The 23,828-nt window shown below is 39.3% G+C and overlaps 2 protein-coding genes across 3 annotated transcripts in view; both read right to left on the minus strand.

The window, feature by feature from the left end:
- The window catches only part of HEATR5A (HEAT repeat containing 5A), a 129,340-nt gene extending 110,700 nt beyond the window's left edge, over positions 1–18,640 (minus strand). For both annotated transcript variants that reach the window (XM_027521777.1, XM_027521778.1), the window contains exon 1: positions 18,569–18,640. The gene's annotated coding sequence lies outside the window, so the exon portion shown is untranslated. The remainder of the gene's footprint in view (positions 1–18,568) is intronic.
- On the minus strand, positions 11,995–23,099 carry DTD2 (D-tyrosyl-tRNA deacylase 2 (putative)). The gene is made up of 3 exons (XM_027521779.1): positions 22,879–23,099; positions 18,569–18,638; positions 11,995–14,291 (listed from the first exon to the last, which is right to left on the minus strand). The coding sequence occupies exons 1-3, from the start codon at positions 22,987–22,989 to the stop codon at positions 13,966–13,968; spliced, it is 507 nt and encodes a 168-aa protein (XP_027377580.1). The 5' UTR covers positions 22,990–23,099; the 3' UTR covers positions 11,995–13,965.
- Between the last annotated feature and the right edge of the window lie 729 nt (positions 23,100–23,828).

Genomic DNA, 23,828 nt, shown 5'->3' on the forward strand with positions numbered 1-23,828 from the left:
ATTTGTAAATTAAAAAGAGAGGATAAAATATAGAAATTAATATTACTCCTACACATATTTTTAGCATAAACACAAATATGTGAACTATATACTGGATAAACTTTATTCTGAGCATATGACTTCAGTAAGTAAGAATCGATCAGTAAAATATTTTGAAAAGTTTAGCACACAGCAAATTTACAATGCTACCAAAAAGAAAAAGAGTTAACAAAAAAAAAACCAAAACATTTTGGAGGGTACAGGCACTCATCATTATCATTTATGAGATGAAGGCAAGAACACTGAATAACATTAAAAATAATATTTTGAAATCCCCTTGAAATGAAAATTAGGCCCAGATTTATAATGGGGAAAAAAAAAGCTTCCCAACACCAAGGTGATTGAGGGCAGAAAATTTAATCACTGCTTAAGACAATAAGATACTTTTCTGTTTCACTGGTAAATACAGTTTTAAAACTTGTAATAATTTCTGCCAACTTAGAGCCCTGAAAAATAAGCCACTTTTTTATAGGAAAAAGAAGAAAAGGATATTGTCAACAATGTAAAAGGAATGCAGAGTAGCAACAGCTCAAAATGGACTGGCAGACTATGAACACTGGAATCTCCACGGAAACGGAGAGCTATGAGATGGCAAAGGGCTGAGTGAAACGCCTGAAGCCCAGCCTTCAAAACCAAATGAAAACTCATGAGATGCAAGAAGGATTTAGTTATGTTGATGAGTAACACACATACTAGCTGAATTAAAAGCAACAATTATAGCTCAAATGAACACAAACTGAAACTTTTTTTTTTTTTCAGTTTATCTGATTAAAGTTTAACCAACTGCTGATTTATAACACTCAGTTTACAGAGTTCCACAAAATGGTAGAACTGAATGGAATTTCAGAATTTGTCAAGTATAATTCCCTCCCTTATGAGTCCTGAAGGGAGTGAGTTACCTTAGGCTAGTGTAACACACAAGAGTCCATGGAAAAGCTGAGACCACAACAGAAGCCTCCCAGGTCTTGGTTAAGACATATCACCACAAAGGCTATACCATTAGTTCTCAGATGAGAGTTTGTATAAGTCACAGGTAGGGAAAAGTGGTTTAAGATGCACTTTTCAGGCATTTGTTCAGAAATTCTGACTCAGTAAGTCCAAGGTGAGATACAGGAATCCGCATTTTTAACAAGTTTTCCTAGTAATTCTGACTAGGGAGATCCTCAGACTGTACTTTGGTAAACTACTAGTTATTCAGTGGCTCAGACTCTTTGCGACCCCATGTACTGCAGCACACCAGGCTTCCCTGTCCTTCACCATTTCCGGGATTTTGCTCAAACTCATGTCCATTGAGTCTGTGATAGCACCCAACCAACCCATCCTCTGTTGCCCCCTTCTCAGAAATACTAGCAAACTTGATAAATCATGGGTCATTTAGAAATAGACTCTTGTCTCAGGTGCAGACTTCCAGGGACAGTTAATTAACCTAACTGGAAAGGGGGAAAGTTATTTCTCCTAGGGTCATCATTTGGGACATTTCTTTAAAGACAGAGAGGCTCACAGTGCAGAGGCTTTTCTATTATATAGGTATAATGAATCTGGGTTTATCAGTGAAATGCAGCAGGCTCACATGCAACCGGGGCCTCTAGGAGGAGAAGCTAACCAGTAGAGGTTAAAAGGGGAGAAAAGAAGGGGAATAAATTAAAACCCTTGTGTGTGCTTAGCTGCTCAGTCGTGTCCGACTCTCTGGGACCCCGTGTTCTGTGGCCTGCCAGGCTCCTCCGTCCTTGGGGATTCTCCAAACAAGATTACTGAAGCAGGTTGCCATGCCCTCCTCCACAGGATCTTCCCAATCCAGGGATCAAACCCAGGTCTCTTGCATTGCAGGCAGATTCTCTATCATCTGAGCCACCAGCAAAACCCTTTGCAAACAAAATAACCTCATTCTTGGAATGGACAGATGGATACATAGGTAGTAAAGCAAATACAGCAAGACGCCTATTACACTCTAGGTTGTGGGTACGGGGATGTTAACTATGTAATAATTTCAAGTTTCCTGTATGTTTGCACCAACTTCCCCAATTCTTGAAACCTGAACTCTAGGAAACTAGTGTTTCCACTTCTCCAACTTTTCCTGTCTAACCTTCCTTTGCCAATTTTCCTCTTCCTTCTGTTACTATAAATTTGGTTGGAACCCAAATCCTTTGTTGTTATCTACATCATCTCTCATAGATCTTATCTTCATAATTATACTAAAATGCCAGCGCTCCCTTAACTAGATGAAATCTCTCCCATCTCCAAATTTCCATGGTACCGTTTTAACCTCTCTTCTGGCACCCCTAGTTTCTGTGCTTCAGTTCACTTTCTTAACACATCAGTTCTGTTGTAACATACATAAGGGAACTGCCTTCTCCTTTTTAGTGTGCCTCTTATACTTACCCGAAGAAGCACTCAGTAATATTGGATGATTAAATCTTGTCTATTTATAGGGTTTCAACAATCACTTTTATAAACAAGATTTTACCAAATCTGGTAGACGGTACTACTTTGAAAGCAAAAACTTTAAAAGTTTTGTCACTCAGGGCAGAGAGAGTCCAGATTTAAGAGTCTTATTTATAAAAGTGACCATTGAAACCCTATAGACAAGATTTAATCATCCAATATTACTGAGTGCCTCTGTATTCTCTCTGCCCCGAGTGACAAATCTAGTAGACATTTCTACTTTAGGTGCCTGAAACTCAGTGTATTAAAATCTGAATTCATCTTCCTCAGTAACCCATACATGAAATATTAGAGTGATTTCTGATTCCTTTTAGCTCCCTCACAACTAATCAGATGTCCTGAAGTGTATTTTTTTTAACACCTTTCAGTATCACCAATTTTGCTTATTTCCATGTTCATAGGCACTACCATGTTATAAGTGAAGCCGAATCCCTTTATGCTGGCACTACTCATAAAAACTAAAACAAAATTAACAATCTGTTTTCCTGTCACAAAATTTCCTCTTCTCTGCAATCCTTATGTTCCCTACCAGTGCATGCTGTGTGCTCAGTGATGTCTGACTCTTTTTGACCCCATGGAATGTAGCCCACCAGGCTCCTCTGCCCATGGAATTTTCCAGGCAAGAATACTCAAGTGGGTTGCCATTTCCTACTCCAGGGAAGCTTCCCCACCCAGGGATCCAACCTGGGTCTCCTGCAATAGCAGGTGGATTCTTTACCACTGAGCCACCTGGGAAGCCTGTATACCACTGTCAGGACTATTCTCCTAACAACTGACTTGGGATTTCCCTGGTGGTCCAGTGGTTAAGACTCTGTGCTTCCACTGCAGGCAGTGTGGGTTTGATCACTGGTCCGGGAACTAAGATCCCAAAAGCCACATGAAGTGGCAAAAACAACTGTCTTAATTATGTCACTCTTTAAAAAGGCTTCAGTGACACCTTATTATCCCCACACCTTGTGCCTATCCTGGAGAAGAGAAAGGCTACCCAGTCCAGTATTCTGGCCTGGAGAATTTCATGGACTGTATGCTCTATGGGGTCACAAAGAGTCAAACATGACTGAATGACTTTCACTTCACTTGTGCCTATAAAAATTCTACCCATTCTACAAGGGGTGGCTCAGGTTGCCATGCCTGTTTTAACACAGGGATTCACCACTCTAGCTGGAAATATCTTCTCCCTCTGCTGCTATTCTATAGCTCAGAGATAGCACTGTCCAGATACCACTGGTCACACAGTACTTAATACATTTCTGTGTCTATCATGTCCACTGCTAGATGGTAAATTCCTTGGCATTTTAAGGGTCATATCTTGAACCATCTGTATTTCACATAGCCCCCAGATCCACTGCTGACCTGCACATTCTAAGGATTATAACTTTCAAATAGACAGCAGCTATCGATGACGCAGTATTATGAAAATGTTAGATTTCCAACACCTGGCTTGAAAAAGGTGAAATATGTATAGGATGAAAAGAGATAAAAGTCAAGAAGACTATGTGAATGTAATCAAGATACAAAATAATTTAGGCATTAAGAAAATGCAACCGTGATGATAATATCTACTCATTAAAGAGACTTACCTTGGGGTTGCAAAGTAAAAGAACGCCTAGAGTAGAAAGTGTGTCTCAGTTTATCTGTTAGTACAAAGCTAAGTAAACAATATCTCAAAGTGGGAGCCAAGGATGGCATTTTTGCTAGTATAGTTAGACCTGCCCTAAAAAGACTCCGTACCTCCCCCTCAAAAAAAAAGTCCACAATTAACTTCCCAACCCCAATTGTTTATAACAGTATTAGCTAATGGTTCTGATACTCTTAAAGAGGGTGTGGTACATTCTCTACATAAATTCTTCTTTTCACATTCAGAAAAAAAAAAAAGCTGATGTAATAGGTCAAATTGTATTAAGTTTCTTAAGAGAAAAATGCTAAATAACCCAGGATAAAGAATTCATTCATATGGAGAAGTCCAGTAAAAAGAAGTAGGATCATATTTATCATGAAATTGGCTACTATTTGTGATGCATTCCACAGAATTGCTTTATTTTGTAATTAAATATGGGCTTCCCTTGTGGCTCAGTTGGTAAAGAATCTGCCTGCAAAGTGGGAGACTTGGGTTCGATCCCTGGGTTGGGAAGATCCCCTGGAGAAGGGAAAGGTTACCCACTCCAGTATTCTGGCCTAGAGAATTTCATAGACTGTATAGTTCATGGGGTTGCAGCATCGGACACAACTGAGTAACTTTCACTTCACTTTGTAATTAAATGTAGAAGGGTCTTAAAGCTTGTTGTATCAAAATTAGTATTTATTAATACAGAAAGACATTTATATTTGACTCATAAAAGGTTTACTTTGAAAAGGACTCAAAAAAAAATTTTTTTTAATTGGCACTTCCTTGGTGGCCCAGTGGTGAAGCTGCCACCTGCCAAAGAGGACACAGGTTCAATCCCTGATTCAGGAGCTAAGACCCCACATGCCACAGCGCAAGGAAGCTGAAACTCTAATTGACTTTATTGAGAAATACATGAATCAGGCAGCATCCTACTGAGCAACTAGAGGGGTGCTAGGAGGGGGTATAAAAAATGGAAGCATTTTATAGGAAGAAAGGTGGGGCAAGGTAGCTCTTAGCAAAACAAAAGAAAGAACTACTTTTAGGCTAAAACATCTTTAGGGGGAAGGATTGAAGGATTTTATTATATAGATGGCTTCCTCTTCTTGAGGATAGAGAGTACCCACATGGCAAACTGTGTGTGCCTAGCTGCTCAGTCATGTCTGACTCTTTGTGATTCCACAAACTGTAGCCCACCGGAGTCCTCTGTCCATGGGATTCTCCAGGCAAGAATAATCGAGTGGGTAGCCATTCCCTTCTCCAGGGGATCTTCCCAACCCAGGGATCGAATCCAGGTATCCCGCGTTGCAGGTAGATTCTTTATTGTCTGAGCCACCAGGGAAGCCCATGGCAGACTACCACATTGGTATTGATAAGAAAACTCTAGACTGGTTGATTAAGACTACATTTCTGAGGGAACTCTCCTACATTACATTCTGGTGGGAATGTAAGTTGGTTCAGCCACTATGAAAAACAGTATGAAGGTTCCTCAGAAAACTAGAGTAGAATTACTATATGATCCAGCAATTCCACTCCTGGGCATATATCCAGACAAAACTCTAATCCAAAAAGATTCATGCAATCCTATGTTCATAGCAGCACAGGTCACAATAGTCAAGACATGGAAACAACTTAAATGCCCATCAAAAGACGAATGGAAAAAGACGACGTGGTACATTCATACAATGGAATACTGTGTGTGTTGTGTGTTAAGTCGTTTCAGTCGTGTTCGACTCTTTGCAACCCTATGGACTGTAGCCTGCCAGGCTCCTCTGTCCAAGGGATTTTCCAGGCAAGAATAGTGGAGTGGGTTGCCATGCCCTCCTCCAGAGCATCTTCCCAATCCAGTGATCAAACCCACATCACTTTACATCTCCTGCATTGGCAGGTGGGTTCTTTACCACTAGCTCTGAAATGGAATACTACTTAGGAATATTAAAAAAAAAAAAAAAAGAAGAAAGAAAGAAAGAATGCCATTTGCAGCAATATGTATGCAACTAGAAATTAGTCAGAGAGAAAGATAAATACCGTATGATACCACCTATATATGGAATCTAAAAATATGACGCAAATGAACCTATCTACAAAACAGGAACAGTCTCGTGGACATGGAAAACAGTCGTGTAGTTGCCAAGAGGGAGGGGGTTGGGGGGGCGGTAGAGTGAGAGATTGGGGTTAGCAGATGTGAGCTATTATATACAGAATGGATAAACAACAAGGTCCTACTGTATAGCACAGAGAATTATATTCCATATCTTATGATAAATCATAATGGAAAAGAATATAAATATGTGTATATATATATATATATTTGTATAATTGAATCACTTTGCTATACAGCAGAAATTAACTGCTACAATTGTGAAACGATTTTACAACATTGTAAGTCAACTATTCTTTTTTTTTTTTAATAAAAAGACCACATTTCTGGTGAAGGTTGAAACTGAAAGTAGGTTAGATCTTAAATCTAGGTTTGGTATCATGGGCTTTAGCACAAGTGACATCATTTTGGGCATGTGGTTTTTCTCTTTAACATCCTGATATAATAAAGCGACAAAATAGAAACAGCCATGCCTACATTTTTGTTGAATCTCAAAAATCTGTTTTAGTTTGTCTTTTTAACTTTTCTGGTATTATCTATTGTATTAAAGAAAGGGGGTGGTGGTATTAAATTTGGTTCCTGCACATTCCAACCTCTTTATTCCTTAATGACAAAGAAATCTGTGGGAAATACTGGTAAAACTGAACCAAAATCAAGAGTATTCTAGCCTCTGACATGCTGCTGCTGCTGCTGCTAAGTCGCCTCAGTCGTGTCTGACTCGGTGCGACCCCATAGAGGGCAGCCCACTAGGCTCCTCTGTCCCTGGGATTCTCCAGGCAAGAATACTGGAGTGGGTTGCCATTTCCTTCTCCAATGCATGAAAGTGAAAAGTGAAAGTGAAGTCGCTCAGTCGTGCCCGGCTCTTAGCGACCCCATGGACTGGAGCCTACCAGGCTCCTCCACCCATGGGATTTTCCAGGCAAGAGTACTGGAGTGGGGTGCCATTGCCTTCTCCGAGCCCCTTACATGCCTCCATATTAATTCAGGTAACATTGTGAATTACTGAGCATGGACAACACAGTGCTATAGATGAACTGTGGGAGATTTAAAGAAAAACTGTGTGTGCGCTCATGTTATATTGTCTCTGTCCAATATTATTTATCCTCTTGTAGTTAGGACATATCAACATAAAAAAAGGTGAAGTACTCATTCTCCTAATACACATAACAAGTGTCAAGAGTGGAACAACCATAATGCCTGGGGAGATAAAGGCAGGAGAAATGACAGAAGAGACCAACTTGAGCCAGATATTGAATGATGGATTTAGAGGAGAGCAGAAGGCAACTTACTAATTAGCATGATCTAAGAAGGGTATAAAAAGAGCTATACTGGAGAATTTCTATTGGGGAGTAGAGGGAGAAAGGGTTAAAAAGTCAAGCTGAAGCCAGATTATAAAATTGTAATACCAACTTTAGAAGTCTGGGCTTCATTCATGTAACAGTGGTTCTGAGATTCCAGTATATACAATAATCACCGGGAGAAGACTGGTGACTAGACAGATATTAACTCCTGAGATTCTAATTCAACAGATTTGGGATGGTCCCAGAAAACTGCATTTGGTAAAATGTCAGATTCCCCAGGGGATTCCTGTACAGGTGGCCCAGTGGCAAACCCTGAAACACTCTACCTGAAGAAAAAAAAGAATCCTTTTCTATCCGACTAACTTCCAAATTTTAAATCAATTTTCCATAAGTTTGAAAACACCTAACTGCTAGGCCCAGAAGTTTTTCCCTCAGTGTAATCTGATATTTCTTCAGTATTTGGCACTGACCCTGCCAACTGTTTACATCTTGAAAACTATCTTGTGTTAACAATGCATTATCTGGTTCTCTCTGTCTCTTCGATCTCTGTACCATTCTCCGGCCTCTCATATGTTGCCTTTACTTTGTTTTCTCAGGATTCTGACTTTGGTCCTCTACATATTTCCCTTCATGAGTTCATTCACTCCTAGTGAGTAAGGAGAACCTTCATGCCAACTTCAGAAGTTTAGACTTTGTCCTGTAGACCAAAAAAAAAAAAAAAAGTTATAAAAGTTTCTGAACAGTGGAATGTTATACAGAAAGGAATTTTCTAGAAACATTACCTTGGAAATCATCTGCAAAAAGGGATTAGAGGTAGGAGAAACAGAATGGAGGGAGAATAATTAGGAGACTATCAAAATAAACAGACAGTTAAAGTCATCACCAAAGTGTGGCTTCAGAATGAAAATGTTAGTTTTCTAGTAGATCTTCCCTTTCAGAAAGCATTATTTCAATAAATTAATAGGTAAAGTACTTCTAGAAATACTGGTTTCATTATCATGTGAGCTTTAAGAAATAACTACAATGTAACAAATCAGATACATTGTGTGTGTTAGTCGCTCAGTCATGCTCCACTCTTTGCAAACCTATGGACTGTAGCCTGCCAGATTCCTCTGTCCATGAATTCTCCAGGCCAGAATACTGGCGTGGGTAGCCATTTCCTTCTCTAGGGGACCTTCTCCACCCAGGGATTGAACTTGGGTCTCCTGCATCACAGGTAGATTCTTTACTTTTTGAGCCACCAGGAAGCCCAGGTCTTCCATTATGGACTCAATAAATCACTAATACATATATTATTCACAAATTTCATGTCTTCTTTTGACTTGAACTAATGAAGAAATGTGAAAGTATTTGCTTTACCTAGAATGAGTATATTCAAGATAAATTCATACTCATTGGTAGTCCATGCCTTATACACAGTATTTTATATAACTGAATACATGAAGTTTTCAAACTGGACAGATAAAACAGTATTTAGAAATGACATTCTACGTGAAGTAATTCAGGCAAAGATCAATATCATTTGATATCACTTACATATGTTATCTTAAAAATGACACAAATGAACTTATTCACAAAATATTAACAGACTGAGACACAGACAACAAACTTATGGTTACCAAAAGGGAAAGGGGAAGGAGGACAAATTAGGAGTTTGGAATTAATAGATATAGATAGAGTGCCTGATGAACTATGGACTGAGGTTCATGACATTGTACAGGAGACAGGGATCAAGACCATCCCCATGTAAAAGAAATGCAAAAAAGCAAAACGGCTGTCTGGGGAGGCCTTACAAACAGCTGTGAAAAGAAGAGAAGTGAAAAGCAAAGGAGAAAAGGAAAGATATAAGCATCTGAATGCAGAGTTCCAAAGAATAGCAAGAAGAGATAAGAAAGCCTTCTTCAGTGATCAATGCAAAGAAATAGAGGAAAACAACAGAATGGGAAAGACTAGATATCTCTTCAAGAAAATCAGAGATACCAAAGGAACATTTCATGCAAAGATGGGCTCGATAAAGGACAGAAATGGTATGGACCTAACAGAAGCAGAAGATATTAAGAAGAGGTGGCAAGAATACACAGAAGAACTGTACAAAAAAGATCTTCACAACCCAGATCATCACAATGGTGTGATCACTCACCTAGAGCCAGACATCCTGGAATGTGAAGTCAAGTGGGCCTTTGAAAGCATCACTATGAACAAAGCTAGTGGAGGTGATGGAATTCCAGTTGAGCTATTCCAAATCCTGAAAGATGATGCTGTGAAAGTGCTGCACTCAATATGCCAGCAAATTTGGAAAATTCAGCAGTGGCCACAGGACTGGAAAACGTCAGTTTTCATTCCAATCCCAAAGAAAGGCAACACCAAAAGAATGCTCAAACTACCGCACAATTGCACTCATCTCACACGCTAGTAAAGTAATGCTCAAAATTCTCCAAGCCAGGCTTCAGCAATATGTGAACCGTGAACTTCCTGATGTTCAAGCTGGTTTTAGAAAAGGCAGAGGAACCAGAGATCAAATTGCCAACATCCTCTGGATCATCGAAAAAGCAAGAGAGTTCCAGAAAAACATCTATTTCTGCTTTATTGACTATGCCAAAGCCTTTGACTGTGTGGATCACAAGAAACTGTGGAAAATTCTGAAACAGATGGGAATACCAGACCACCTGACCCGCCTCTTGAGAAATCTGTATGCAGGTCAGGAAGCAACAGTTAGAACTGGACATGGAACAACAGACTGGTTCCAAATAGGAAAAGGAGTTCGTCAAGGCTGTATATTGTCACTCTGCTTATTTAACTTCTATGCAGAGTACATCATGAGAAACGCTGGACTGGAAGAAACACAAGCTGGAATCAAGACTGCCGGGAGAAATATCAATAACCTCAGATATGCAGATGACACCACCCTTATGGCAGAAAGTGAAGAGGAACTAAAAAGCCTCTTGATGAAAGTGAAAGTGGAGAGTGAAAACGTTGGCTTAAAGCTCAACATTCAGAAAACAAAGATCATGGCATCCGGTTCCATCACTTCATGGGAAATAAATGGGGAAACAGTGGAAACAGTGTCAGACTTTATTTTCTGGGCTCCAAAATCACTGCAGATGGTTACTGCAACCATGAAATTAAAAGACGCTTACTCCTTGGAAGGAAAGTTATGACCAACCTAGATAGCATATTCAAAAGCAGAGACATTACTTTGCCAACAAAGGTCCATCTGGTCAAGGCTATGGTTTTTCCAGTGGTCATGTATGGATGTGAGAGTTGGACTGTGAAGAAGGCTGAGCGCCGAAGAATTGATGCTTTTGAACTGTGGTGTTGGAGAAGAGTCTTGAGAGTCCCTTGGACTGCAAGGAGATCCAACCAGTCCATTCTGAAGATCAGCCCTGGGATTTCTTTGGAAGGAATGATGCTAAAGCTGAAACTCCAGTACTTTGGCCACCTCATGCGAAGTGTTGACTCATTGGAAAAGACTCTGATGCTGGGAGGGATTGGGGGCAAGAAGAGAAGGGGACGACAGAGGATGAGATGGCTGGATGGCATCACTGACTCGATGGACGTGAGTCTGAGTGAACTCCGGGAGTTGGTGATGGACAGGGAGGCCTGGTGTGCTGCGATTCATGGGGTCGCAAAGAGTTGGACAGGACTGAGTGCCTGATCTGAACTGATCTGATATATAATAGACAAACAATAAGGTCCTACTGTATAGCACAGGGCACTATACTCAATATTTTATAATAACTTATAAAGGGAAAAGAATCTGAAAAATATATATATACACATACACACTGAATCACTTTGTTATATACTTGAAACACACTGTAAATAACTATATACTTCAGTTAAAAGAAAAGATACTCTAATTTAAACATTCTAGAATCTTCGAAGAACAGAGACAGAAGACACCTAAATTAGGTGTAACCCTGCAGCCACCTAATTCAGTAAGTAAACAATTTATTTTCTGTTCTTTCTCAAGTGATCCACACTGGGAGATGCCAAACCTTTATAAAGATCAATTTTAACTCTCACTACAAAAAAAGTCAGGGAGATGGAAATTATTGCTCCCTAATGTATGATCTTGGGAAAATTATTCCAGCATTTTCTTACTTTCCAGAGCACTGTCCTCATTATATATTGTGAAGATAAAACTAGGTATCTGTTGAAGGTTCTTGGAGCATCTTGGGCCAGGAGAGCTAGAGAAAGACACAGTAGTTATTTTCAAATCTACTATTTCTCTTGCTTTTTCTCGCTTGTTCTAGTCTCCTGGGAAATGAAACAAACTTGGGTGTCATCTTCTGCTTAATAACCTTTCATGTAGTTGAAATTGCTATTCTCCACAAGTACCTCAAGCAAATTTTTTTTTTAAAGGAGAACTGCCTGAACTATAAAATAGCAATCTAGGGCTGTGAGTCAGCATTTCACCCACACACATCAAAATGATTTAAAATAGGTAACACATAATCTTTTTGAAAGACATACACTTCTTTGGAGAAATTCTGAGAAAATTGGAGTTTGCAAGTTTATGAATAGTTTATTACATTTCAATAAGTGTATTGTGAATCAATAAAGCAAAAGTTCAGGACAATGAGCTCACTACCAAGCCAATTATTGATCCTCAAGTTCTAAAATAGAATAGTACAGGAAGGATACAGAGAAAATAGGATTTTTTTCTTAAGACACTTTAAGAATCTAAGGAACCCAATCCTAAAGAAATTGTATAAGACACAAAGAATTTTCAACAGCTACTTAAGGTATTTATTCAACTCAATTTTTCATCTTTTGATAATTAAGAAACACTATTTCATTTTCACTCTTTAAAATATTTGATTCAAGTCAAAGGAGTTTGCAAAAAGTGAACAATACCTTTTATTGATTCATTTGTTCTTTCAACTTCTTATAGATCTTTCTCTCTTGGCTTTGAAAAGCCTACCTTACTGGCTATTTATATCACTGTCTTAGCTTAGGCTGTTAGAACAAAATACCAGACACTTACGGTGGCTTAAACAACAGAAATTTATTTTCTTATAGTTCTGCAGGCTAGAAGTTCAAGATCGGGGCACCAGCATGGTCAGTTTCTGGTAAAGGTTCTCTTCCTCGTTTGTAAAAGGCCCCCTTCTCACTGAATCTTCACATGGCCGGAAAAGAAAGGGTGAGTAAAATCTTTGGTGTTTCTTCTTATGAGGACACTAATCCCATCATGAGGACACCCACTCTCATGATCTATTAACCCTGATTACCTTCCAAAGGCCCCATCTGCAAATACCATTAGGAGACTTGGGAGACTCCAACATATAAATTTTGAGAGGGGAGGACACAAAAATACACTAAAAGAAAAAATGACACTGGGTCCAAATCACTAAGTCAATAAAACAGAAATAAACAAATCAACTTGTTTTCAAGTAATTCCAGCAGAAAGCTTCCCTTTTTATTCCTATTATATAGCAATCTAAATCAACAAGAAAAGAACTTCCTAAAAAAATTATGAGCACTAATTTAATTAAACAGTAACTTTTAAAAACCAAAGACAAACAATATGACACACACTGTTTTGGTAAAAAACTGAGAAACAGAATATTAACCAAGAATATTAAACAAAAACAACAACTTTTAGTCCCCCATCCCCTGTTCCTATATCAACTAAAGATTCTTAACTTAAAGCACTTGGATATTCTTGGAAAGTAATATTAAAATGCACAATAACATTTCTGCATTACATTTTCATAGTATTAGAAGAATAGTAAATGCATATTCTTTTATTCAAAATATGGAAATCTGAAATATTAAAACAAATTTGACAAAATTATAATTGGTTTGTGCTGGGTTTTACCTAGTTTTAACACAAATAGTGATTTTTATTACATACCACATATATTTGAGGGCATAAGAAATATATTTTTCTTGATTGTACAAAATGCTTCACAGCAAAAAGCTTAAATACAACTCTCTAGGAACACTTCCATGTTCTTATCAATGACCATAAAGTGAAGAGAGGATATTTCAAGTTTCTGAGTGTCAGTGTAGGGGAAAGTGGGATGGAAGGTGACTGACATCCACAGTTAGGTGACTGGCAAGGTCATCTAATTAGGAGGCTGCAGAGTTGTGGATGGAACCCAGGATTTTCTTATCTAAAAATGCTGCAGATTCGTGTACTCAAGAAGAAGGGGCTGCTGCTGCTGCTGCTAAGTTGCTTCAGTCGTGTCCAACTCTGTGCAACCCCATTGACGGAAGCCCACCAGGCTCCCCCGTCCCCGGGATTCTCCAGGCAAGAACACTGGAGTGGGTTGCCATTTCCTTTTCCAATGCATGAAAGTGAAAAGTGAAAGGGAAGTCGCTCAGTCGTGTCCGACTCTTAGGACCACATGGACTGCAGCCCACCAGGCTCCTCCGTCCATGGGATTTTCCAGGCAAGGGTACTGGAGTGGGGTGCCATTGCCTTCTCCAGAAGAAGGGGCTAGGGAATCTAATTACGGCTGTCGAAACTTTCAAAACTCAATTAGGTGTGTGTACGGTCCATTGGTGTCGAGCTTTAACACCTGCCTATTGCCGTAAGTACCGTGTTTCACGACAACCCCAGCTTCAGCACACTTGCTATTAGCAGCTAATTCTTTTTTACAGAGATTCACAAATTGGGAATAAAGTTCTAATCCCTCTTCTTTTCCAGAGTTACAGTGATACTGCATGCTTCTTCCTTTTACTCTACCCCCAAGGGTGGCTTGAGGGATGATAAGAATGTTGCCAGGTAGATCCAATATAGAGACGTGCTTGCCATTTTCTGTTTCACTTAATTTCACATTTAACAGTGTATTAACTGGGTGGGGAAGAAAGGGAAAACAAAGCAAAAAACAAACATGAAGAAAAACAACAATCTTCTACTCAGCAAATTTCATGTTGAAAATCCAATTTGTCAGCTCATGCTTTTAACCCAAAGTCTCTATGTAGATTTCAAAAATGGCTTCAGTAAGCTAAATGATCTAAGCATGAAAAACAAGGAAGATTTCAAGCAGAAAATGGCATGATGTTTTAAATCTGACTTGGCAGTTAGGATCTTCCTGCAATAAAATCATCCAGAAAAGACTACAGAATTAACCATATACCAGAACTTTAAAATATTGCTTCCCTGAGGGATATATGAAAAGATTTTGCCTTTTTGTTCCTTTTTATATCTCAGAGCAAATCCTACTGGAAAAGACCATGAAAGATCCTCCACACACATATTATGCTTTATAACAAAGAATATTAAATAAAAACCTTAGTGCATTTATTATTTTAAACTTAGTTGCCTAGAGTTCTAAGCTGAAACAAAGATTCCAGGTTCAATTCTGTTACAAACTAGCTGATTTTGGAGTTTTATAACCTCAAAGGCATTATTAACATAGACTAATCATTTCATCAATACAAACATCACCAGTGGGAGAAGGATAAAGGTGAAAGGTAGAATCATCAGAAATTCATTGTCACAAAAATAAAATAAAATAAATTCATTGTCAACTGGAAAAGTAAATCCAAAGGCATAGAGTTACTGGCATTATCTTCACATACATACTGGAAAATATAGGATTATTACTTTTATGCCATTTATGGAAAGTACACTCACAGCTAGTAAGAAGTGTCAAAATAACCATAAATGTTTATGTGAGCTAAAAAAAACTAAACTTAGAGAACTTTTACATTTCAACACTGGCCAGTTTTCAAAACAAAAAGCAAATGAAATGCCTAATATAAACACTCAGGGTCTTTCTACCTCTACAAGGCATATAAGTAACTTCTGCTTATAAAGAATAGTCCTGAGAGGACACAGATGGTAAAAGAATTACTGAAACCTCACATTCTTTTGTGAATAATCAGGCTTGAAAAGCTATGGTTTCTGGTGGGGTATCAATGGTTTCAATTTTAGAAAGCCTGTAGCAAATATCAGCAAGGACTCAATAAGGCTTTTACTCTACAAATCAAGGAATTAACCTGGTGAAAACCTGCCAAGGTGAACACCCAAATGAATTTCTAAGTTATGCATTAAGCACTATCAATTTTCATTTAACTAATACCTATTTTAAAATACTTCTAATTTTCTCTATTATAAATAGGACTTTGCTATATAGCCAGCAGTCCTTATCGATTGCTTTTAAGGAAACTGTAATTCTCCAGAGCATTTCATTCCACAGAAATCACTACCCAGCTATCCAGGCCTCAGGCCAGTGACAGACTAAGAAGGCAGTTTTGAAATAATAGGCCAGAAAGGTAAATGCAATTTATTACACTTCCATACATCTCCCTCTACTGGCTCTGAGAATTCAATTAGTGCTGTTGGCATACAAAGAAGGGCTTCCCCTACGGCCCAAGCAGTAAAGAATCTGCCTTCAATGCAGGAGACACAGGAGATGGGGGTTCAATCCCCCAGTCAGGAAGATTCCCCTGGAGGAGGAAATAGCAACCTACTCCAGTATTCTTGCCTGGAAAATCCCACAGACAGAGGAGTCTGTCCAGAGTTGCAGAGTCAGACACAAGTAAGTATGCATGCATTGATGATTGATAACGCAAATATCAGTTGTTATTGTTGCTAACGTCCGACTCTTTTGGGACCCCATGGACTGTAGCCCACCAGGCTTCTCTGAGCATGGATTCTCCATGCAAGTATACTGGAGTTGGTTGCCGTGCCCTCCTCCACGGGATCTTCCCAATCCAGGGACTGAACCTGTATCTCCTGCATTGCAGGCAGATTCTTTACCACTGAGCCACCAATATCAGCATGTAGAAGTAAATACAAATACAAATGTCAGTAAGTAGAATTAAAATGAGATGATGAATTAATGGCATCTTGGGGCTTTCTTTGGGGCTCAGCTGGTAAAGAATGTGCCTGTAATGTGGGACACCTGGGTTCAGTCCCTGGGTTAGGAAGATCCCCTAGAGAAGGGAAAGGCTACCCACTCTTGAGAATTCCATGGACAGTACAGGCCACAGTGTCGCAAAGAATCAGACACAACTGAGTGACTTTCACTTTCACTTTTTGGAAACTCAAGTATCTCTAATGATGAATATGGGAAGCAAAGCTTTGACAGGGCCCCTGAATCTGTCCAATTATACTGAAGATGAATTGAGGAAGATTATGCACATTTCTATGTTAGTCATGCTACTTCAGACTTTATGGTTGTAACTGGTTATTATGTTCCCAAGAGGTACATGATTTGACTGGAAAAATCTGAATCCATGTAATAAGTATGAGGTGGGCTGTTTAAGAGAATCCCGTCACACTGGCATACTTTGCCTCCTGGAATAGAGGGAAGTACAAGCTACTTCTATCAATAATAGATGGACTTGTTTTGCTTATAACTCACACCAGTAGAATGTGATTCTTAAGAGTCACAGTTCTTTACTGAGAATCATGATATATAAAAGCTTTGTGTTATAGACTGTCCACTAGAAGAGTTAAGGCGGACTTTTAACTGACCACAATCTCATGCACATATTCAAAGTAAACTCAGAAAGACATACATGTATGTACACAGGATTTAATTACTACATAACAAAATGCGGCTTGCATTTGGCTGGTTCATTTTGCCTTATTATAATTAGGATCCATTTAAGAATATATAAAAACAAGTTTAGAAAGTCAACATTAAGTCATGAAAAAAATGCCCTTCCTGTTTTTGAAGATTTCTACTATATACTTTTTATGGTCAATAAGGCCTTAATTCAAAGCAGAAACAGACAGAATGCCCAACAACCAAGCCTTAAATCCCTGCAATCATCCTCTCTAACAAGAGACCTCATTTAATTTTCTCTTTAAACACTTTAAAGCTCTGTATTATCCTCCAGATTCAAATTTCAAACTATTACAGTTACTGGCTTTCCATCCTTACCTATCACAGGCCCCTCTCAAGTCTAGTTTTCAACTTCTGACAAAGTTGTCAAACATGTTTGATGTCTCAGCATAAAATCTCCTCTAGAAGCTTTAGCCCTTTGTTCAAATTGTTCTTCATTGGGCTATTAACGCTTGAGTTCCACTGTTCAAAGCTCTTCTGGGTTAATTAACTTCTGCCTGCTTCAATTACCCATCTGTATAGTTTACGTGTATGTATTAGTCACTTAGTCATGTCCAGTTCTTTGTGATCCCATGGACTGCATTCCGCCAGGCTCCTCTGTTCTTGGGATTTTCAGGCAAGAATACTGAAGTGGGTAGCCATTGCTTTCTCCAAGGCATCTTCCTGATCCAGGGATCGAACCCAGGTTTTCTGCATTGCAGGCAGATTCTTTATCATCTGAGCTACTTTATTAATCCAACTAATGGGTAATGCCTTTACTAATGAAGAGAAAGATAACCTGTCCCCAACTTTAGGGATAGCTCCACTATTTCAGGCTTTTTTTTTGGACATAATTATTCTATCAAATACTGTCTTGAGATAGCATATGGTTTGATTTGGTATATCTGAACCTATGTAATTATCAAAGGAATGTGCAGAGGTATAGACTATTTAGAACACTGGGAAGATGGAGGCAGGTAAATTATGCCTGCAGAGATGCCCGAACACTGACTTTGTTTTCTCTGCCCCTAGGGGAGGTGTGATTATGATGATACCAAACTTGATTCAAGAATATTTATATGCATTTCCTACAAAGAATTTACAGAATGTAAATTTTTCCATAATAATAATATAAGCCTGATCTACACAGATTTGAACCACATCTTGCATATACAGTGTCACCTACATCCCCCTGTTAGGGCCTCTAAGAGATAAGAAAACTATATTAAGAAATGCAGCATCTGTTTTTCTCTGTGTGGCCACCCTGCTTCCACAAGTTTCTGTATCCTTGGCTAAATACTGCTGTGTTGTCTCTGTGTGTTTTTGTACACTCTTCTAAACCAGTCCATCAGCCATCCGAAAAGCTGCAGATATTTTAAAAGAATTCCACCACACTTGCTTACATTAAGTTTTGGAACAGGAAAATAAATAAAGTCAACAACAGAACACAGAGTTAAGTCATTTATAACTTACACACCTGTATAATATAAGATTGTACTCTTTGGCCCTTCTGGTTCATCTATTGCTATTCACTCTCACTCTTATAAAACAAATAATACTAAACACATACCCATTTTGGGAAGAAGTTCTTTATCAGCTCCCTTGAAAAAGCACACGTAGATCACTAATCCTCTTTGAACCTATGAGAAACCACAATAAACTCAGATCAGAAACTTCTATAGAGAGATACAGAGGAAAATGAATAAAATTTTACAACTGTTATAGGTAAGAGGTTAAACGCAGAAGAAGAGAAATAACTTTTTACAATAGTCTTGATTTCTTAAATGTGTGAGAAAATATTTTTCTATATTCAATCACCTCAGTTATCACTTCTTTCAAAAATCAAGTTAAAAATACAGTCAAGGTAAGTATTTTCATAAGGTAAATTCCTAGAAGTAAGACCCCTGGGTGATTTTAAAATCCAGATAAACCTGGTGAGCTCAACAAACTTTTAAAAAATAAATTGATGGCACCTAAAAAAAAAAAAACCAAAGAGCCAAGAGCAGTGAAGACCCCAAGTTATACCTTCAAACCTCTAATCAAAATCATTAGGATTATGAACTAGACTTCTTCCCTGGTGGCTCAGACGGTAAAGCGTCTGTCTGCAATGCAGGAGACCCGGGTTCAATCCCTGGGTTGGGAAGATCCCCTGGACAAGGAAATGGCAGCCCACTCCAATATTCTTGCCTGGAAAATCCCATGGACAGCAGAGCCTGGTAGGCTACTGTCCATGGGGTCCCAAAGAGTCGGACACGACTGAGCAGCTTCATTTCACTTCACTTCCCCTCCTCAAGTAAAGCTGACAGATTTAGAAACATTCAGTTTTGCAGAGGCTTATTCATTCAACATCAAATGAATTCACATAATATCAGATATGACTGATGTATAAACAACATTGTGACTTACATGTCTTTTGACATCATCATTCTTCGTTCTTACTAATCCATTTACTTATAAATAATAAAAATAAGGGTCTGATTCCATTGCAATAAACTCCAAGAAATTTCTGTCCTATTATTTTTTTGTTACTTTTGTTAATTCTTTAAATACACACAGTGATTAAACCTTGGAAATCGCATTCATATTAAGTTCTACATCAAGAGGTTGTCTGTTATCAGGAATGTAAGCTTATTTTATATAATGACTAGGACATTTCTTTCTTAGCTCTTGTAGGAGAGAGACTATATGGAGAAGACATTTGATAAATGACTTTCATTTTGCTGCAAAGCGAATCATTAAATTTTTTATTTTGTAGATTAACCTTTTGAGTCCAAGAGCTATTGTGAAAATTAAAGGAGTTAATATCTGTAGAGTACTTAAAACAGTGCCTGGTTCATAGTAAGAGCTATATATTTGCTTATTAAGTATGTGAAAAGAAATTTAAGGACTGAAACACAATTTATTTTACATCTTAACTCCCAAAGCACTTTATAGACTGTTTTGTACATGATAGAGGCTCTGCTGAGTGCATTTAAGTTCAACTTTATCTTATAGGTTCTATGTGTTATCTAAATAGTCTTCTAAATAAATATAAACACAGCTCTGCATTCACACCTGATCTATCTGGATAGGAAGTAACCTTCTACAAGTGCGATTGCCTTTCAGAGGACTAGGGTGAAGCTGGGGAGAAGGAAGACAGATCTCATTGTTCTATTAGCCCTTTGACCCTCTCCCAAAGCTCCTCAATAAAATAGCTTCATCCCTCCATCAAAAAAAAAATTAAATAGTGCTCTTGGAACTAGCAAGTGCCTCCAGCGCATACCCACTGTAAGGAGGTGGCAGGTGGAATGATACAGATACCTGCACCACTGTCACAGCCTTCTCTCCTGGGATTGTTTTGGCACAGGGCAAAATTTTTCAAGCACATTCATATTCGGACACGTTATGAGGTGCCTGAAAAATCCCTTGGACAGAGGAGCCTGGTGGGTTACAGTCCATGGGGTTACAAGAGTCTGACATGACTTAATAACTAAACAACATCAGATTTAAGCATCTAATTACTTGCATGAATAAATGCCTGTTCTTACCACTCACCACATACCACTCCTCATTAAGGTATTTTCTTTTAGTTTACCACAACAATAGCTCTTAAATTGTGACCTACAAATTCCCATTTTCAAAACAGAATCACTTTCCTTATAGCTTCTTTTGGTATAAACAGAGCATTTCAAATATATAGAGAAGTACAGATAATTCTCACTGTAGGTTAAAAAGTTCATGCCTCTCAGGAAGAAAAACATTACTGTGAGAGCAAAGATCTAAATGAATGAAACCAAGAATACGCAAAGTAACCTTCAAATCTTTGTGACAATTAAAAAAGAAAGCTTTTAAAAAATTATAACTGTTAATAACAGAATGGAGGATGCTTGAGAAAGAGGAAAGTATTTACTCTCTAATTACTTGTCAACTCTTTATACTAATTTAACCATGTGTGGGAGTGGAAGAGAAAGCTTTAAAATAGCTTTTAAAGTTTATAAACACACTGATAGTTTGGCAGGCTGCAATAAACTATTTGATTTTGCATAAGGAGATGTGACATGAAGCATATAAAAAGATAAAGAGGCATGGAAGAAATCTAAATGATTAATAGTTTGGGATTTATAATCCCCTGAAAGCAAAGGGGACGACAGAGGATGAGATGGCTGTATGGCATCACCGACTCAATGGACGTGGGTTTGAGTGAACTCCAGGAGTTGGTGATGGACAGGGAGGCCTGGCATGCTGCAATTCATGGGGCTGCAGAGTCGGACACGACTGAGCGACTGAACTGAAGCAAATATAAAAATAGGCAACTCTTTGGAAAGGATGGCAAAAAAGAAAGAATAAAATTTCAAAGTAAGGAAGATAAATTTTTAAAAGGCCACAACAAAAGAAACAAGAAATGAATTTTTAAGAAAAGGGACGGCAAAAATACCAGAATGTTTATGCTTATAAATATTCAGTATTTCCAAATTACCAGAGGGTAACATGGACGCAGGAGCCTGGTAGGCTGCAATCCATGGGGTCACTAGGAGTCGCACATGACTGAGCGACTTCACTTTCACTTTTCACTTTCATGCATTGGAGAAGGAAATGGCAACCCACTCCAGTGTTCTTGCCTGGAGAATCCCAGGGACGGGGAAGCCTGGTGGGCTGCCGTCTCTGGGGTCGCACAGAGTTGGACACAACTGAAGCGACTTAGCAGCAGCAACAGATTGTGATGTAAGAATAGTCATCCACATAGGGTCTATGTGTTGTATTTAAAATAATAACGAAGATTGTGTTACAGAGTGCTAGATCTGGGATGGGATTCAGCAGATGAGTGAATGAAATGATCCATTAAAGTTTCTTGGTACCTCCAAAAGTTTTATTTATTATTATTACAAGTTTTTCCCCTTCTGCGAGTGGTCCTGCTAAGTCACTTCAGTGGTGTCCGACTCTGTGAGACGCCATGACGGCAGCCCATCAGGCTCCTCTGTCCATGCCATTCTGCAGGCAAGAATACTGGAGTGGGTTGCCATGCCCTCCTCCAAGGGATCTTCTCCATCCAGGGATCGAATTTGCAAATTTTACGTCTCCTGCATTGGTAGGCGAGTTCTTTACCACTGAGCTACCAGGGAAGACCTCCCTTCATTTCAGCTTACTCCAAAAATAAGTCAGGGCCTCAAAGAACATGTTTTTGCATGGAATTTTGCATATGGGCAGGCTGTCTTAAAAAGGCAAATATTCAAGTGGAAGGACATTTGGCGTAAATGTTTAAAATTCTTTGGAGGAAGTGTGTTTGATAACAATGCAACTTTTAAAGTAGTGGTCTTTGTTCCTAGTGTGAAATAAGCCAAATTTTTAAGTTTCTTGAGAAAGGAAGTTTCATAGGCAATCTCATTACTGTGTTAACACCTAGCTGCACCCAACATAAGACGGAATTCGACGGGATCTGGAGTACAAGTCAAAACAGATCTTCAGCGTTTGCAACAAGTCTAACCTAGAAGCTCGAACCAGACCACCATAAGTCACCAGCAGCCCGGTCAAGGCGCCAGGAGTAAGAAGGCTTTTTGCTCTTTTGAAGCAAGAGGTCTGAGACTACTAGGCCTGAAGTACACCGAGCTCAGGTAGATCGTTTGAGAGGAAGCTCAAATCCCCGGGGTCCCTCTTAATCTCCTCTGGAAGTCCGAGGGAGAAGGGGCCGGGGCCGGTGATGCAAGACTGAGGAGAAAGGCGAGGCCAGGCAGGCATTAACGGCAGCGTTGGGTGGACGGGCCAGGAGTCCAGCGCCGACCGCACCACCTGCCAGGCGCCAGCAGGCTGGCTCGGAGTGAGCGCGGGGTACGAATCACCAGGACAGCACGGTGAGAACCGCCCCTGCGCGCCATAGGATAACCGGAGCTGCGGGGCCAACGTTACCTCCACCCATTCGGCCTCGACGTCCCCCTCGGCCGGGCGTACTTGCAGCCGGGCGTGCAGGCACTGCTGCAGGAGAGCCCGGGCCTGAGGCGTTCTGCCACTGTCAGCCATAGCTCAAGCTGCGTGGATATCCCACAGGTTCCGGCCTCGCGCCGCACAGGCCAGCCCTCTACGCTCAGGGAGGATGGGGCGGGGCGCGGCGAGACGGAGGAACATCCTGGTCGCTCGTGGCCCCGCCTCCAGGAGGGCGGGGCCTTTGCCTGGCTCTCCGGTGACCCGGATGTGCGGGCTTCACAGCTCTGTCAATACAATCTTTAACTCTACCCCAACCTGCAACTCGGTAGAAGACGCTCAGTGGATTCTTTTAAAAGATTTTAAGGACCCAGTGGTTCTCTTCCCTGCATACTTTTTTAAGACACATTTTTTCATCTCAGAACGCGTAAGTTTCCAAACGTTAAACAAAATTAAATCTGCATAAATCCATATTATGTCCATTATGAAGATAGGTACATAGAACGAGTCAATTGAATCACAAAACAAGTGTAGGTGAAACTGAAAGGTCTAATAAATCTTTCAAAAAATTTCCTTACCCCAATCAGTAAAGCAACACTGCCACCTAAATGCTATATAAATCTTTCTTCTCTCGCGGTTGTCGAAAGGTATTGATAGGCTATATGAATACATATTTGAACATCAGTCTTTCATAGAATATACTCAATAAAAATATTCTTATACAAGAAAGCCTGTGATTGTTAATAAATTTTAAACATGCTCCTAATTGTAAAAACTATATATTCTGTGGTGTTTCCTGTAAGTACATATTAGAGTGTATGTAAAATTAAATACTTGATTTTCTTTCCCACATAACGTATTTCTTGAACCTGCATCAGATTAGCATTATTTTTCTATGGGCTTGAAGGATTTAGATGAGGGATAATAGTGTTACCCTG

The sequence above is a fragment of the Bos indicus x Bos taurus genome, chromosome 21 (genome assembly GCF_003369695.1).
Source record: "Bos indicus x Bos taurus breed Angus x Brahman F1 hybrid chromosome 21, Bos_hybrid_MaternalHap_v2.0, whole genome shotgun sequence".
NCBI classification, from domain to species: Eukaryota; Metazoa; Chordata; class Mammalia; order Artiodactyla; family Bovidae; genus Bos; species Bos indicus x Bos taurus.